At 34.1% G+C, this 17,818-nt stretch overlaps 1 protein-coding gene across 1 annotated transcript in view; it reads right to left on the bottom strand.

The window, feature by feature from the left end:
* Window positions 1-17,818, bottom strand: part of SPAG17 (sperm associated antigen 17) — a 238,369-nt gene that overhangs the window by 95,625 nt on the left and 124,926 nt on the right. The window contains exons 19-20 of the mRNA XM_030824766.1: window positions 8,999-9,177; window positions 7,284-7,375 (exon numbers count right to left, since the gene is read on the bottom strand). Coding sequence (XP_030680626.1) covers window positions 7,284-7,375; window positions 8,999-9,177 — 271 coding nt within the window. The remainder of the gene's footprint in view (window positions 1-7,283; window positions 7,376-8,998; window positions 9,178-17,818) is intronic.

The raw sequence follows: 17,818 nt of genomic DNA, 5'->3' as shown, positions 1-17,818 counted from the left end.
AATGATAATGTTTAATTTGTAGAAACACAAAAAAATCAAGATGAAACTTAAGCATCAGTTTAAATCATTTTAATAGTTCTTGGTATTGTTCTGAAAGAAAAAATATTTTATTAAGTTCAGATTTTATTAAATTATACTGAAATTAAGTTAAATTGAAATGATATAACAAGTTAAATTTCTAGAGCAATCACTAGGAGAAAAAAAAAAGGTGCATACATATTAAACTTTTCCTATAAAGGGCCAGAGAGTCAATATTTTAGGGCCAAGAGGCAAAATCAAGGACATCCATGTAGGTACTTATGCAATGAGAGAGAAAAGAAATTTATAGAATTATTTTATTGACAAATAATTGAGTACAATTTTTAGTAACAAGAAAAACAGAATTCTTTTTTTGTGTGTGGGGGGAATAACATTTCACTTATTTAGAGTGAAAATTAATGTTTCCTATTATCAAACTGATTGCAAAATGAAAAGAGGAAAATAAACTCAATACAAAGAAAGCAAGAAAGGAGGAAAAGAAAGGCTCATAGAGAATACATAAAATAGGTTAGTTGAAGAAATCCCAAACATGTCATTAATCAGAATGGATATAAATGGAGTCTGCTCTCCTGCTAAACATCAGTGTTCATCAGACAAGATTTTTTAAAATCTAGTTTATAGTCCTTGTTTACAAGAAACACACTTAAAATATAGTTTTTGTTGCTTTTGTGAATAAAATTTATTATTTGTTACGTTTTCTAATTGGTTATTGCTGGTGAATAGGAATGCAGTGATTTTTTTCAACGTTGATCTTGTCTACACCTGCACTTCCTCAATTCTTTTTAAAGTCAACACAGAGTGACATCAGCAAGATGGTGGAATAGGACTTTCCAGAACTCATCCCTCACAGAAACACAGATTTTAACAACTACCCACACATGAAAATAGCTTCACAAGAGCCAGGAAAACCAGGTGAGAGAGTATAGCATCTTAATGTAGCTTGGAATGAAGAAGACACACGCTGGTATCTGCAGATCACCCCTCCACGCCTGCCCCAATGCCAGGCCAGTCCCTGCAGACTCAGGCTCTAGGCCCACCTCACTGCCAGGCCCACCTCAGTGGTCCCATACTCCAGGCTGCCTCTAGCACCAAGCTGGCTCCCCATGACCCCAGGCTTCAGGCCTGCCCCAGCAGACTCAACCTCTAGGTCCTTCCTGGTGCTAGGACAGTTCTCAGATCCCAGACTTCAGCCTGGCTCATGCAGATCCAGCTTCCAGGCCCTCCTCGTTGCCAGGCCAGCACCCATGCTCTCCAGCTCCAGACTGGCCACTGCTGACTCAGGACCCACTCTGCCTTAATACCAGGCAAACCTCTGCAGCCCCAGGCTCCAGGCTGGCAAGTGCAAAACCTATCCTCCAGGAACCCCTGGCACCTGTCAATATCCATAGACCCAGCCTCCAGGCTGGCCCCTGTGGACACAGACTCCACAGTGCTAGATCAACCCATGTGGCACCAGGTTTCAGACCAGCCCCTGAGGCCTCATGTTCCAGCAGACACAAGGTCCAGGCCTGCTCTAGCAGACTGAGGTTCCAGGCCCATCCTAATAGACCCGAGCATTGGGCTGGTTCCTGTGAACCTCAGCTCTCGGGCCACCCCTGCAGAGTCAGGTGCAGGCTGGCCACATGGTTCTAGGACCCCGGCCTGTCCTTATGGCTCAGCACCAAGTCAGCCCCATGCTCCAGGCTGGTGCCAAAAGCCCCAGGCTCCAGTGGACCCAGGCTTGCCTCCATGGACTCAGGCTCCATGCCCATCCTTGTGGACCTATTTGTAGGCCCATCCAAGTCTCTGGCCAGTTCCTGCAGACTGAGGCTCAAGGTCTGCTTCAGTGTCAGGTCAGCACTCAAGGACCCAGACAGACTCCAGGCCCACCTCCATTAACCCAGTCAACAGATTTACCCCAGTGGACTCTAGTGACAGGCTGGCTGCTGCGGATTCAGGATCCAGGCTTGTCAGAGTAGACCCAAACTCCAGGCCCACCTCAGCAGACCCAGGCTTCAGGCTGAAGCCTTCAGAGCCAGAAAAGATAAATAAAACAATTCAACTTTTTGTTAAAGAATTAATGAAACTAAATTTGTTTTTCAAAAAGATAAACATGATGAACAAACTTTTAGCTAAACTAAAAAAAAGAGAGATGACTCAAATAAATAAAATTGGAAATAAAAGAGGAGACATTACAAATGGTACCACAGAAATACAAAGGATCAGCAGGTGCAGTGGCTCACGCCTATAATCCCAGCACTTTGGGAGGCCAAGGTGGGCAGATCACAAGGTCAGGAGTTCAAGACCAGCCTAGCCAATATGGTGAAACCCCCTGTCTATTAAAAATACAAAAATTAGCCAGGCATGGTGGTGTATGCCTGTAGTCCCAGCTACTCGGGAGGCTGAGGCAGAAGAATCGCTTAAACCCAGGAGGCAGAGGTTGCAGTGAGCCGGGATTGCACCACTGCACTCCAGCCTGGGCAACAGAGCGAGACTCCATCTAAAAAAAATTAAAACAAAAAATAAAATACAAAGGATCACAGAGAGTATTATGAATAATTACACACCAGCAAATTGATAACCTAGAAGGAATGGATAAATTCCTAGAAGCATACAACTTACCAAGACTGAGTCATGAAGAAATATAAAACTGAACATACAAATAACAACTAAGAGACTGAATCAGTAATAAAATGTCTCCCATCATGAAAAGCCTAGGACCTGATGTCTTTACTAATGAATTCTCTCAAACGTTTAAATAACTAATACAAATTCTTCTCACCCTATGAAAAAAATCAAAGGGAAGAGAATACTTCCAAACTCATTTTATGAGGCCAACATTACCCTGATACCAAAGCTAGACAAGGACATTACAAGAAAATAAAATGACAGGCCATTTTTCCTGGTGATGTTAGATGCAAAAATCCTCCAAAAAATTCTAGTAAACTGAATTCAACAGCACATTTGAAAGGCTCATTCCTCATGATTAAGTGTGATTTATTCCTGGGATGCAAAGATGATTCAACATATTCAAGTCAATAAATGTGATATGCCATATTACAGAATGAAAGATAAAAATCATATGATCATCACAATAGATGTGGAAAAAACATATGACAAACTCAAATATCCTTTCATAATAAAAACTCTCAAAAAAGTAGATAAAGAGGAAATGTATCTCAACACAATAAAAATGTCCATGCTACCCAAAGTGATCTACAGATTCAATACAATCCCTATCAAAATTCCAATGTCATCTTTTCACATAAATAGAAAAAATCCTAAAATTTGTAGGGAATCACCAAAGACTCCTAATTGCCAACACAACCTTGAGCAAAAATAAAAAAAACTAGAGGTATTGTTACAGTAGGTAGCTAGTCAGGCATGAGCAGGGCAGATGAGGGCTGTCCCCCGTCACACACAGCAGGAATGCCAGATGACCATCAGGTGATGGCCAGGCAGTTGTTAACTGTCTCTCTAAAATAATAAGTGGTCACAGCTGGTGCCAGGGAAGGAGGCGTCTCCCAATAGATGGAAAACACCTGAAACTGGTGATCAGCAGCTTCCCAGCGAGACCTCAGGAGTTGGGTGAGTGGGCTCAAACATGTGCATTAAGAGGCAAAATAGTGGAGTTTAACTGGTATATGACCTTTCTCTAGGAATGCTAGACTGGTAAGGGAAGAACGCCTCAAATGAGCACGTGTACAACTCTAGAAACCATACTGTGCATGCTCCCCTCCCAAGTGCTAGCAGGCCACTGCACATGTGGACAGCCCACCCCAAGGGAAGAATCATGGGAGAAGTGATGCAAGACCCTGGAAGTATGCCAACATTTAAAACACCAAGTCAAAAGGTCAAACTGTGCACTTGATCTCTCAAGTTACCTGCTTGGCCTTCTTCCAAGTGTACTTTATTTCCTTTCATTCTTGCTCTAAAGCTTTTTAATAAACTTTCACTTCTGCTCTAAAACTTGCCTCAGACTCTCCTTCTGCCTTATGCCCCTCAGTTGAATTCTTTCTTCTGAGGAGGCAAGAATTGAGGTTGCCGCAGACCCATATGGATTCGCCACTGGTAACAGTATCACACTACCTGATTTCAAAATGGTTAGCTATAAAGCTATGGTAATCAAGACACCATGATACTGGCATAAACACAGAGATCAATGGAATACAATAGAGGGCCCATAAATAAATCCACACATGTACAGTCAATTCATATTCAGCATAGATGCCAAGAACACAAAATTGAGGAAGACCAAGTTTTTCAATAAATGGTGCTGGGAAAACTGGATATCCACATGCAGAAGAATGAAATTAGACTGTTACCTAATGTGCATGCACAAAAACAACACAAAATGGATTAAAGACTTAAATGTACGTCCTGAAATTATGAAACTACTTACTAGAAGAAAACACAAGAGAAATCTCCATCACATTGTTCTGGGCAATGATGTTTTGAATATGACCTCAAAAGCACAGGCAACAAAAACAAAAATAGACAAATGGCATCACATTAGACTAAAACCTTCTGCACAATAAAGAAAAAAATCAACAAAGTGAAGAAATAACCTATGGAATAGGACATAATATTTGAAAACCTGCAACTGATAAGGAGTTAATATCTAAAAATATACCTAAGGAACTCAACTCAGTAGCAAGAAAACAAATAACCCAATTAAAAAATGAGCAAAGGACCCGAGCAGACATTTCTCAAAAGAAGGCTTACAAATGTCCCACAGGTTCATGAAAAAAAATGCCCGGCATAACTAATCAGCAGGGAAATGCAAATTAAACTCATGATGAGATACCATTTCACACCAGATAGAATGGCTGTGAGAAAAAAGACAAGATAATAAATGTTGGGGAGGATGTGGAGAAAAGAGAACCATGGTATACTGATGATGGGAATATAAATTACTACAGCCACTATTGAAAGCAGTATGGCGGCTCCTCAAAAATTAGAATTAGAACTACCATATGATCCAGCAATCCCACTACTGGGTATACATCTAAAGGATTTGAAATCAGCATCTTGAGAAGGTATCTGCATGCTCACGTTTATTTCAGCATTATTTACAATAGTCTAGATATGGAATCAACTAAGCATCCATCAACAGATAAATGAATAAAGAAAATGTGAGATACACACACACACACACACAATGGAATACTATTTTATGTATATATTCTGTAATACTATGTATACGTATATTACATTATGTACATACTACATTATGTATTGAGTATGTATATATACACAAAATACACAATATATAATAGTATTATATAATAGTATGTATAGTTATAATATATAGTATAATTACAATATATAATATGGTTTATATATTATTATATAGTATAATATAATATAACATAATACTATTATATAAACTATAAAATATATACTATTATAATATATAAACTATTATAATATATAATAGTGTGTGTATATATATGTATATATATACATTTCTTCTTTAGAAAGAAGAAAATTCTGTTATTTGTGGCAACATGGATGAGCCTGGGGGACATTATATTAAGTGAAATAAGCCAGGGACAGAAACACAAATAGCACATGATTGCACTTATATGTGGAATCTAAAAGAGTTGAACTCACAAAAACAGAGAGTAGAATGGTGGTTACCAGGGGCTGCAGGAAAGGGGATCGGGAAGATGTTGGTCAAAGAATGTGAAATTTCAATTAGACAGGAGGAACAAATTCCAGAGATCTATTGTACAACATGATGTCTATAGTTAATAACGATGAAATGTATACTTGAAAATTGCTAAGAAATTAGATTTTAAGTATTCTTGCCACATAAAAATAATAACTATGTGAGGTAATGCATATGTTAATCAGCTTGATTTAGCCATTTTATAATATGTACATAATTCAAAACATTATATTGCACACCAGAAATAGATACCATTTTTTCTCAGTTAAAAAATAAGTAAAAAAAATAAGTTTTTAAAAGCCAACATAACCTTAATACCAATGCTTGTTAATAACAACACAAAAGTCTATAGACCAATTTCATTCACCATGGATATAAAAATTCCAAATAAAATACTATCAAATCAAATGCAGTTTTTTATGGAAATAATAATATGCCATGAACATATAGTACTGTAATTTTTATCTATTATGTACATAAAGATGTTCCCAGGAGATTATTAAAATTAAAATTACTAGGTTCTACTCTCAAAGATGCAGTTAGGATGGAGTAAAGGAATGTGAATTTTACTAAGACCCTCCTCCCACCAGGCACTCTTAGGCGATTATGATATATGTAGTTATGTGGGATGAAAACTAAACTTAAGGAAACAATGGATGAGTTTTTTATAGAAATGCAAATGCAACTTGTGTTGTTAAATCAATCTCTATAATTCAATATATCAACAGAAGAGGAAAACTAACAAATATTAGTCTCAAAACAAATAGACAGTTTAAAAATTAATAAAGTTTGGCAGTAATTAACAATAAAGTTGATGGTATGGCATGTAATTTTCTGTACTATTAATATCCAGAAACCGGAGGCTCACCAAAATTAATCAACTTTGTTTAAATGTTTATTGCATGCTCATGGGGGTTGGGAAGTTGGCGCTTGCTTACCCAATATTAAAGCTTACAACAAAGCTATCATAATTAAAATAGTATGGTACATGCATAGGAATAATTAACTAGGTGACTGAAACAGAATACAACATTCAAAATTGAATTCAAAGAATAAATGGGTGCCTAATATGTGATTTAATCAACACCCAAATTCAGTGGGGAGAATTAATGTTATATGTAATTAAAAAGTACTAGTAAAATAGCCTATCTGGACAAAGAAAAAGTAAGACCTTTACATTATACTATATAAAAATACATTTCAGATAGATATCTGAATATAAAAAGTAAATCTATAAAAATATTCTAAGAGAATGCATAAAAACATGTATGTATATCTCAAAGTGGAATCAACCCGGTAGAATCAATAATATAAAAGCCCTGAAACCATAATGGGAAAAAAAATGACAGCGTTTTTAAAAAACTTTTTAAAAATAAGCTATAGCATATACACAAAAACGCAGAAATAGCACAAATCAAACACTTCTGTAAATACCAGCAGGTCAAAAAGAGATGGTCTCCAGCTTCCAGGAAGCCATCCTCATGCTTCTTCCCAATCACGATCCACTCCCACTGCCCCAAAGGCAACCACTATCCTTTTCTGTAATACTTTAGTTTTGCCTGTTTTTTAAACTTTATGTAAGCTGAATTACCTTGAGAGAGCCTTCTAAAATGAAAGGAATCTTTTCCTTCTCTTTTTCTTTTTCTTGATCTGGTATCTCTGTTTTGCTGATTCCTTTGTTACCTATAATCAGACAAAATTAAACTTCTTAGTAACTCTTAAATAAGATATCATAGAAGGATCAAATCTCTGGGTTAGATGAGATCTCAAAGGCTTTCAAGTTCAACTTCTCATTTATTTATCTCTGATTTTTTTCTTGCCATCTCTAGAATGAACATCTGAAATGGGACTGAGCCACATCAGTGATGGGGAACTCAAGTTTCTGGGGACAATGCATTCCATTATCAGTGTGTTGATACGTTGCAGCTTTTATTGAACTGCAGTCTCTCTCTCTCTAAAGCTTTCACCTAATAATCCTAGTTTACCACTTTAACAATAAATCTAACATTTCCATCCATATTGAAGCCCTTCTTTTGCCATTGTAGTCATTCTGTTTTGAAGACTTATACTTTTCTGTACTTGAGAGACCTGAAATCGAATACAATATCTATCAGGTGCATCCAATCCCAAATTAACCATTATCTAGATTTTCACAGGTTTTTGGTCTTTTCAGTAGAATTATAAAGAAAAGGCAGTAAACTCACATTTTTTTCTTACTAATAGGGAGGTGTGGCTCTAGACATGAGTGTTAGAGGGCAGCCCTACCCATTTTTTTTTTTTAAATATAGTCCTATCTATTTCTTTTTTCTTTCCTTTTTTTTTTTTTTAGGTACTTAATGCTCTCCTTCTGGGTCCCCATCAGGACCCAGAATTGATAGATTATACAACCATTTTGGTCGATACGGTAAAAGGTTCATCATTAACTTGCTTTTATATGGTTTACTTTAAAATCATGCCATGTACAAACTCCTTTGGTAATTGATAGAGGTTGCCAAAATTTTGGAAATTATGTAGCGTTGCTTCTTTATGAGAAATCCCTCTCACTTTGGCTATAATAAATGAATATTATTAACAAGGAGTCCGTTTTCTTTGCACAAACTTAATGAAACATGATTATTTTCTAGATGAATTATCTCATTCTTTCACTTCTTTTCTTTATCAAGTATCTTTCTAAAAGTCTGTTTTACTCTCTTTGTCACCATCTTCCCCTTCTGCCCACAGCCTCAAGGCCACAATAACACAACATAACCACCACAACAACATCATCAACAACAAAGGTATATATTGATCCAATATCCTGTCAAGTCCCTGCCAGAGGCCTCCAAAAATCTCTTTCCCATTATCTTTAGATTCCTACACCTAGTTAGTCTTGGGACCCTTCTGTTTGCTGTTCTAAGAAATATCTTGTTTTAATCTCAATTTTGGTATCTATAATTGTTCAAATAGACATCTACTAACTCTGAATTTACCTCTTATATTGTCAACAAATCTTAGCTTAATTTACCAATCCTACCAATAAAGGCATTTGGCATTTCTCTAACATGTAAATTTGATCTGCACAACAGATGGAATCTTCCAGATTTGACAAGAAGTGGGGTCACTATAAAAAATATTCTATTATTGCACTCAGGTACAATCCCATATTTGGAATGCAGCTACTCTATTTACTAGAGAAAGTGAAGAGTCACAGGAGCTTTTTTGGGTAATTCTTTTTAATGTTGAAAATAATCACAGTCTTGATTAAATTAAGAGAGAGAAGAATGTTCTTGAATTTTATTCTATGTATAAGTTGAACTGGTTACTTACTTTTAGAATTTTTAAGGGAAAAAATTTTGCTAGCAGAAGTAAGTTTGGCATTAGCAGATTTCAATTCCAGCTCAGCTCTGGTCCTGATGATTTCCTCATTCATTTTAGATTCCTGATATATAGCTTCTTCTTTTGTAATCCAATCTTGAATAGATTTTGCAACAAGTTCCAAATAATTCCTAAACAAAACAATAGCAGACGTCAGTTGAGTTACTATGAAAGTCAATAAATACTAAAGATATTGACTGTGCAAATAAACTTTTCGCTCATGTCACAACTATAATGAGTTTGAATATATCCTAGATGTATTTTGTACAAAATAGTCAAATACAAATAGCCAGTGAACATATGAAGAATGAAGAATGCCCTTCATCAACAGTTACAGACATGTAAATTCAAAAATGAGATCTTTCATCTGACTCACTAGGCTTTGGGTTTAAGAAATAAAAAAAGAAATAAGATCTTTCCACTGAAGTGAAGGATTAATAAGTTTAATAACACCAAGAGTTAATGACAGTTTGAAGAGATGATCACTTTCACCACTGTTAGTTGGAGAGTAATATAATGCAATCTCTTTTTTGGGCGATTTTATAGCACATTAGGAACTTTTAAAATTGAGGCCAATTAATACTCACTGGATTAACTAAATCACTATAGCTTTGCTATGAAACTCACTGACCCTATGAATATGCACATCTTAAATACTATTCTCTAACTGCTTGTGCATTTATGCTTTCATTGACAATTTGTTGCTTACCAACAGTCATATTTGTTCCCAAATTCATTCATGTCACTTATACTGACTAGTGTAATTATTTAAATTAAATGTTATATACACTTATATGAACGTCCAAAGAGAGTTGTTTCTGAAGACATTAGTTATAAGATTTAGATTTGACAATAAAAATTAGTTATTGTCAAATTATGTGGAAGTGAGGCTTAAGGTTTTGAAAAAATAAAGCTAGATGGCTTATATACGCAGGTTGTTTAATAGTTTTCTTTCATTCTTCATCCTTTTTGGATAAATAAACTATAAATGTAAACTATGAATTATGGGGGTACCCAACATCTTCATTTAGAAGGTAATGGATATCTCAAACTCAACATGTCCCCAAATGAACTCTTGATCTACTCTAACCTGCAGCATCCAAATTCTCTGGCATTTTTAGTTGATGGCAAGTCTACACTTCCAGTTAAACAGGTCAAATACCCTGATGTTCTCCTTGATTACTCTTATTTTCTATTTTCTTTCTTTCTCTTTTTTTTTTTTTTTTTGAGACTGAGTCTCACTCTGTCACCCAGGCCGGAGTGCAGTGGCGCAATCACTTGGTTCACTGCAACCTCCGCCTCCCGGGTTCAAGCAATTCTCCTGCTTCAGCCTCCCGAGTAGCTGGGATTACAGGTGCCCGCCACCATGCCTGGCTTCTTATTTTCTTATATTCTTCCAATCTGTCAGGAAATCTAAATTATTTTGTTAAATTATTTAGAAATAATTTTAAAAGACATGTATTTATAATATATTCAAAATCTGCTGACTTCTCACCACCTTTACTGCTATTGCCCTGGTCTAAGCCATTAGCATCTCTTGCTAGGATTTCTGCAATAGCCTCCAACTGGTTTCCCTGCTCCTACCCTGGGCCCCCAAAGTATATTCTCAACATAGCAACTAGGGTGATCCTTGTAACTCTTAAGTCAGATCATGTCTTTCCTCTGCTCAGATCTTTTTAATGAGCCTGCATGTCAAATAAAAATCAGAATACTTACAAGTAACCTACACCAAGGAAACATAGACTTATATATACAGCTCAATTAGTCTTCAAATGAAAGAACAAAATAAATATTAAGCATGCAATGATTCAGAAAGCTTATCACACATAGGTACTTTCTGAAATATTTACTCACAAATGTATTCCAGTTGCATTAAAAAAATAAATCAGAGAAATAAGACAACATTGGATATAAGTTAAAAGGTCAAGAAAAAAAGCAGTACGATTTACAATTAAATGTAACTATGCTACTTCTTTGTGATTAAAAACTATTACTTTACAATGAGAAACAATAGTTCTAGACAATTTCAAAATGAGAAGTAGGGATTTGTTGGGGGTAAATGGAATTATGTTAAATTAAAAAAAATTTTTTTGTAAAATAATGTGAATACTCATTAACTCCAGATATGAGATAAAAATATTTCAATGCTATTTAAAAGGGTAAGTATAACCTCTAGCAGAATATGAACAGAATGTTTATAACTTTTTAAAAATCACACTCAGAATAAACTTAGAATATTCAAACAAAGGAAAATAGATTAATACTACATAGAAATTTATTTATAAAATTAAATGGTAAGAATAAAACCAAATGCATTATCAATAAAAGTAAAAGTGAATGGATTAAATTCTTTAGCATTTAAAATACTTAACTTTATTTTTAATTATTATGAAAATCCTTTAAAAGACATAGGCTATCAGAGTAACTAAAAAAATGCAAGCTGCTATTTATTTATTTATTTTTGACAAGGTCTTGCTCTGTCACCCAGGCTGGAGTGCAGTGGTACAATCATGGCTCACAGGTGCCTCAAACTCCTAGGGTTTAGCAATTCTCCCAGCTCAGACTCCCAAGTCTGCACCGGGGATCACAGGTGCACACCACCAGACCCAGCTAATTTTTGTATTTTTTGTAGAGACAGGTTTTGCCATGTTGCCCAGGCTGGTTTCAAACTCCTGTTCTCAAGCGAGCCTCCTGCCTTAGCTTCCCAAAATGCTGGGAATACAGGCATGAGCCACTGGGCTGGCCTCAAAGTGCTATTTAAAAGAGATGTACATACAAACGAAATTATGCAGAAAGATAGAAGTATGGCAGATGGCAGACTAAGAAGCCAGAAGCCTAGGTCTTTGATGACTTTTACAAGTGGTTGTACTAGCTCTGAGGCACTGCCCAAGTCCAGATTTCTTGCTACAGGAGAAAAGTAATCCTCTTCTTAGTTTAACCCCAGTAGTCAACTTTACACTAACCTAGTGAAATACAATACCTACCTGACATATAAAATGATTGGGAAAGTTATACCAATAAATTCTTATATAAAGAAAGACTATCTAAAAATATTAATATCAAACATTATTAAATACAAGGTAGAAAGTATTAAAGGGAACAGAGGGACATTTTATCAGATTGATAAAAATCCTCAATTAAGAAGGATTCAAAAATAAATTTGCACACACATGCTACACGTCAAAATAAGAGAAAGGGGAGTAGATAAATCCATAATCATAAAAAGATATGAACACATCCTTCTCATAAACAGACATTAATCTTGAGAATACTCTGTTTAATTTTATGCCAAAAGACTGGAAAATCTAGATGTCACGCATGATTCCCTAGAAAAACAGAAATTACTCAAATTGATTGAAGAATTAACAAATCTAAATAGAGGATTACTTTTAGAAGAATTGAAAAAGTTACAGACAATTGATCATTGATCTCTTCATATTACCATTTCTCTCCTTGGCCATGTCATCTAGCCCCTAGGAAGCCATAAGCTCAAAATGATTTTCCCTGTGAAGTAATGTGAAGGAATTATATTTAAATCTTTAACCAATTTTGAGTTGATTTTTGTGTATACTTTAAGACAGTAATCCATTTTTTGAATTTTAATTTATTTTTAAATAAAAATGGTAAATATCATGTACAACATGTGGTTTTGAAATATGTATACACTGCAGAATGGCTAAATTGAACTGATTAACATACATACTATCTTGCATACTTATCATTTTTTGTGGGGTAAGAACACTTAAAATTAGGAATCCAATCCTAGCGCTATTGTATTACTATTTACTTCTCCTTTAGTTCCGTTAATATTTGCTTTATGTTACTTTGCTGTTCAGTGTTGTGTACATACATATTTACAATTGGTCCATCTCCTTGGAGAACTGATCTTGTCATTTTATAATGATGTAGTCATTATATGTCTTTCTTTACCTTTTGTAACAATTTTTGACTTAAAGCCTATTTCATATGATATAAGTGTAGACAACCTTGATCTCTTTTGGTTATTATTTGCATGGAATATCTTTTTCTCTCTCCTCACCTTCACCTTATTTGTGCCTTTAAATCTAAAGTGAGTCTCTTGCAGGCAGCGTATAGTTGGATATTGTTTTGTTATCCATTCATCCACTCTGAATTGGAGAATTTAATCCATTTAAAGTAATTATTAATAAACTATTGCCATTTAGTTCATTGTTTCCTCTTTTACCCTCATTCTGTAATGTAGTATATAACATTTATTGATTTGTATATATTGAACCATTCCTGCATTCCAGTTATAAATTCCACTTGATTACGTTGAATAATTTTCAATTTTGTTTTATGGTTCTTTTGTTTCTTTCTTACTCTTTTGCTGTCTTCCTTTCTGACTGGCTGATTTTTTTGTAGTGTTATTGTTTCATTCCTTTCTCTTTATCTCTCATGTGTTTATTACAGATTTTTGCTTTGTGGTTACATAAAACATCTTACATATATAACAGTCCATTTTAAGCTGATAAAACTTGCCTTTGATTTTACACAAAACATACATTTGTAAAAGTTTTTTTTTCTTTTTCCATTTTTTAGAGATATGGTCTTGATATCTTACCCAGGCTGGACTCAATCCTAGGCTCAAATGATCCTCCAGCCTAAGACTCCCACGTAGCTGCAACTCTCCCCTCCCAACATTTTATGTTATTGACATCACTATTTACATATTTTTGTAATGTGTATCCATTAATGAATCATCACAACTAGTTATTTTAATACATTTTTCTTTTAAATTTTATGCTAGTGTTAAATGCGATTTATGAACCACCATTACAGTATTAGAGTATCCTGAATTTGACTATATACTTGCCTTTGACTGTAAGTTTTATGCTTTTGTAAGTTTTCCATTGCTATTTAGTGTTTTTCATTTCAACTTGACAACTCCCTTTGAGTATTTGAAGGGCAGGTCTGGTGGTGATGAACTCCCTCAGCTTTTGTTTGGGAAAGACTATCTCTCCTTCATTTCTGAAGGCTACATTTGCTGGGTACAGTATTCTCAGTTGTGTTATACATGTGTTCCTTTGGTCACATTTATATTTCCTGAATTCGCCATGTTCCTTGAAGTTTTCTCTTGTTGTCTTTGCAATTTAAGAAGCAGTTCCCTCCTCCAGTCTTTACTGGCTAGATTTGGTATATAAAAAGGTGTTCAACACTAATCATCAAGGACATGCAGATCAAAATGACAATTAGATATCATTTCACTTATACTGGGATGGTTATTATAAACAAAACAAAATAAAACCAAAGATACTAAGCATTGGAAAGGATGTGGAGAAATTGGAACCCTTATATATGGTTGGTGGGAATGTAGAAAGGTGCAGCCACTATGGAAAATAGCATAGAAGTTTCTCAAAAATTAAAAATAGAACAACTATATGATCCAGCAATCCCTCTTTTGAGTATATATACAAAAAAAATTGAAATCAGCATTTTGAAGAATTATCTGGACCCCCATCTTCATTGCAATGTTTTCCACAGTAGCCAAGTTAAAAAAACAACCTAAGTATCTGGTGATAGATTTTAAATATGTGGTATATATGATGGAATAGCATTCAGCCTTAAAAAGGAAGGAAATCCTGCCATTTGTGACATGTATAAACCTAGAGGATATTATGCTGAGTTAAATAAGCCAGTCACTGAATGACAAATACCGACTGATTCCACTTATATAGGTTATCTAAAATAGTCAAATTCATAGAAGCAGAGAATATAATGGTGGTTTACAGTGGCTGGTATGGGTGTGTGGAATTGTTTTTCAACTATCATTAATAATATGGTATTGTGCACTTGAAGATATGTTAAAAGAACGGATCATGTGTTCAATGTTTTTAAAAAACCACAACACAAATGAACATGAGGACATTTTTTTAACATAATGGGTATGTTTAGTACCTTGGTTGTGGTGATGGTATCATGGGTATATGCATATGTTCAACCTCTCAAGATGTGTAAATTAAATGTATACAATTTTATGTATATCAATTTATACCTCAATAAAGCTAAAAAATACTTATCACAGTTTCTAAAGAATGAATCAAACAACATAGCATATAACTGTCACTAGTGAGAATAAACAAAATGGAACTCAAAGTAAAGAAACTGAAAAAGAGAAAATAAAAGGACAAAATTAGGTGGTTGAAATCAATCTAAAAATATGTACTAAATTCTCAACTAAGAGGAAAATATTGTCAGACTAAATTTTTTAAAAAATCCCAGCTACACATATTTTACAAGGCGGAAAAGGATATGCTAGATATAATATTAAAGAAAAAGGTTTGTATAACTTATCAATGTCAGATAAAATATATCTGATAAAATCCATATAGATATATTAATGTCAAACATATCAACATTGTTATCAGACAAAATAAACCTGAAATCAAATAGTAGTCTTAGAAATAAAGAGGAACACGCATAAGGATAAAAGGTTCATCAGGAAGATATAACAATTCTAATACTGTATTTGTTTAATAATATAACCTCAATATGCATGAAGCCAAAAACTGATATAATTATAATGAAAAACTGACACATTCACCATAATATTGTGGTTTTTTTAAAAAGGTTTTTTCCCATTAATTAATGGAATTTTTGACCAAGTCCTCAAAAACCCAAAAGATTGTGGAAGATTTAAAAAATACATCCCTACAGTCTGAAATTAGAGGATATTCCTTCCTGTCATACAAATCTTGAGCATTTAAAAAACTGACTACTTATTAAACAACAGAGCAAGTATTAATGAATTTCATAGCCTCAGTATTCCATAGAATATGTTACATCTCCACTATATCTTTAAACTATAAACTGTTAACAAAAATGTAACATATAGCCAAGTGTTTAAAATGAAAACTCACATTTCTGTGTAATTAATGGGTCAAGTAAGAAAGGATAATGGAAATTAGAAATGAAAGATAATAAAAATACTGTCAGTCAGATACTTTGAAGTGTTGCTAAGGTGGTATTTAGGGAGGGATTTGGCCTTAAATGCTAATAAGGAAAAAGCCAACCAAAACTAACAAAAAACAACTTGAAATCACAAGATAAGATTTTAATTTAAGAAGTTAAAGAACATCAGAATAATCCAAGGAAATTAAGGAGGAGAAATAAGATTCTGGCAAAATTAAATGAGATAAAAAGAGAAAGAGTCAGAAAGCAAGAACGGATTTCTTAAAAATATTAGTAAGACTGGCAAACCTTTGGCAAGTTTGATCCAGAAAAATATAGAGAAATCACAGATTAAAAATGTTCAGAACGAAAAAGAATATAGACACATGTAACACAGGTTTAAAAGGTAAAAGAATATTTTAATCAACTTTATGTCAATACTTTTGAAAACAGGTGTAATGGTCAAACATCTGGAAAAACATAAATTATAAACCTAATTAAAATTAAATAGAAAACATGAAGAGTCTAATAACCATGATGGAAGTTGTGTCAGTAATCAAACATCTTCCCTGGGCCATATGTTTTTATCTGCAAGCTCTACCAAATGCCAAAGGAACATATATCTTAATTTTCCACAAACTATTTCAGAAAATGAAAAAATAGAAATAAAAAGGGAGAACATTCTCCAGTTAATTTATGAGGTTAACATAATCTCAATACTAAAATCAAATAGGAATATTTAAAGCAAGGACAAATTATAGCTGAATCTTGCCCATGAAAACACATGTAACTATTCTAAACAATATATTAGCAAAGCAAATGTGGCAATTATAAAGAAGATAACATAATGGACAACTTTGGCTTACTACAGGAATGCAAGTTTGGTTCAACACTAGAATATCTGTTAATGAAATTAGCACTTTCATAGATTAAAGAAAAAAAATATAAGCACTTAAATTGATTCAGAAAAATCATTTTATTGATATGACTTAATGACCATCTATGAGAACTCATAGCAAACTAGAAATAGTTTTTTTAACTTAATAAGGAATATTTATATAAATCCTAGAGCAAAAAAAAACCATTTAATTGTTGAATATTTGAAACATTGCCTTTAAAATCTGGAATAAGACAAGGATTTCTCCTCAAAATTAAATTGGAGATCCTAGCCAAGAAATAAGGCAAAGGAATAAAATGTGTAATTATTGTTAATGAAAAACAGAACAAAGAAAAACACAGCTTAACTGTTCAAGGTGTTATATTAGTATACCTACCAAATACCTAAGATGACTTTAAAATGTGTGTGTGACCACATACATAATGTATATTCCCCCAATTATTATGTAAGTCCATTCTGTAAATCTGTATTCTTTAAAACTAAAAAAAAGCTATACAAATAATACTGAAAATACATTAATCAGTATTGAAATAACAATGAAATGTCATCATACTTAATGAGAAGAGAGAACCAAGTTCTAAGAGAAAAAGGGAATAACTAAGGAGCTGGAAAGAAAAAATCACTGACCCCTAGGCTCTCAGTTTGCTGGAAACCTGACTGCTCTGTTGATATGTCACTCAGCTGACCTATTTTTGAATCTTCCTCAGATAAAATAGAGTTAAAAAAAACCAACATGCAGAATGTCATGTTTTATAGTTCCTACTTGAAATCTTTTGGAGACAGTTACTGGAATCTAAATGAATCAAATATAATTTAACAACATCCTCACTAGATTCCACGAGGGCAAGAATGATACCCGTTTTCTTTAGTGGTATAGCTCCAATGCCCATACAGTGCCCAGCACATGCTGACATTCAATTTAGTGAGCTGAATTGAATCTATAGTACTACACAAATGTTTTCATT

The sequence above is a fragment of the Nomascus leucogenys genome, chromosome 12, assembly GCF_006542625.1.
Source record: "Nomascus leucogenys isolate Asia chromosome 12, Asia_NLE_v1, whole genome shotgun sequence".
In the NCBI taxonomy this organism is placed as follows: Eukaryota; Metazoa; Chordata; class Mammalia; order Primates; family Hylobatidae; genus Nomascus; species Nomascus leucogenys.
The sequence above is the reverse complement of the archived record's forward strand: the minus strand, read 5'-3'. Positions and strand labels throughout refer to the sequence as shown.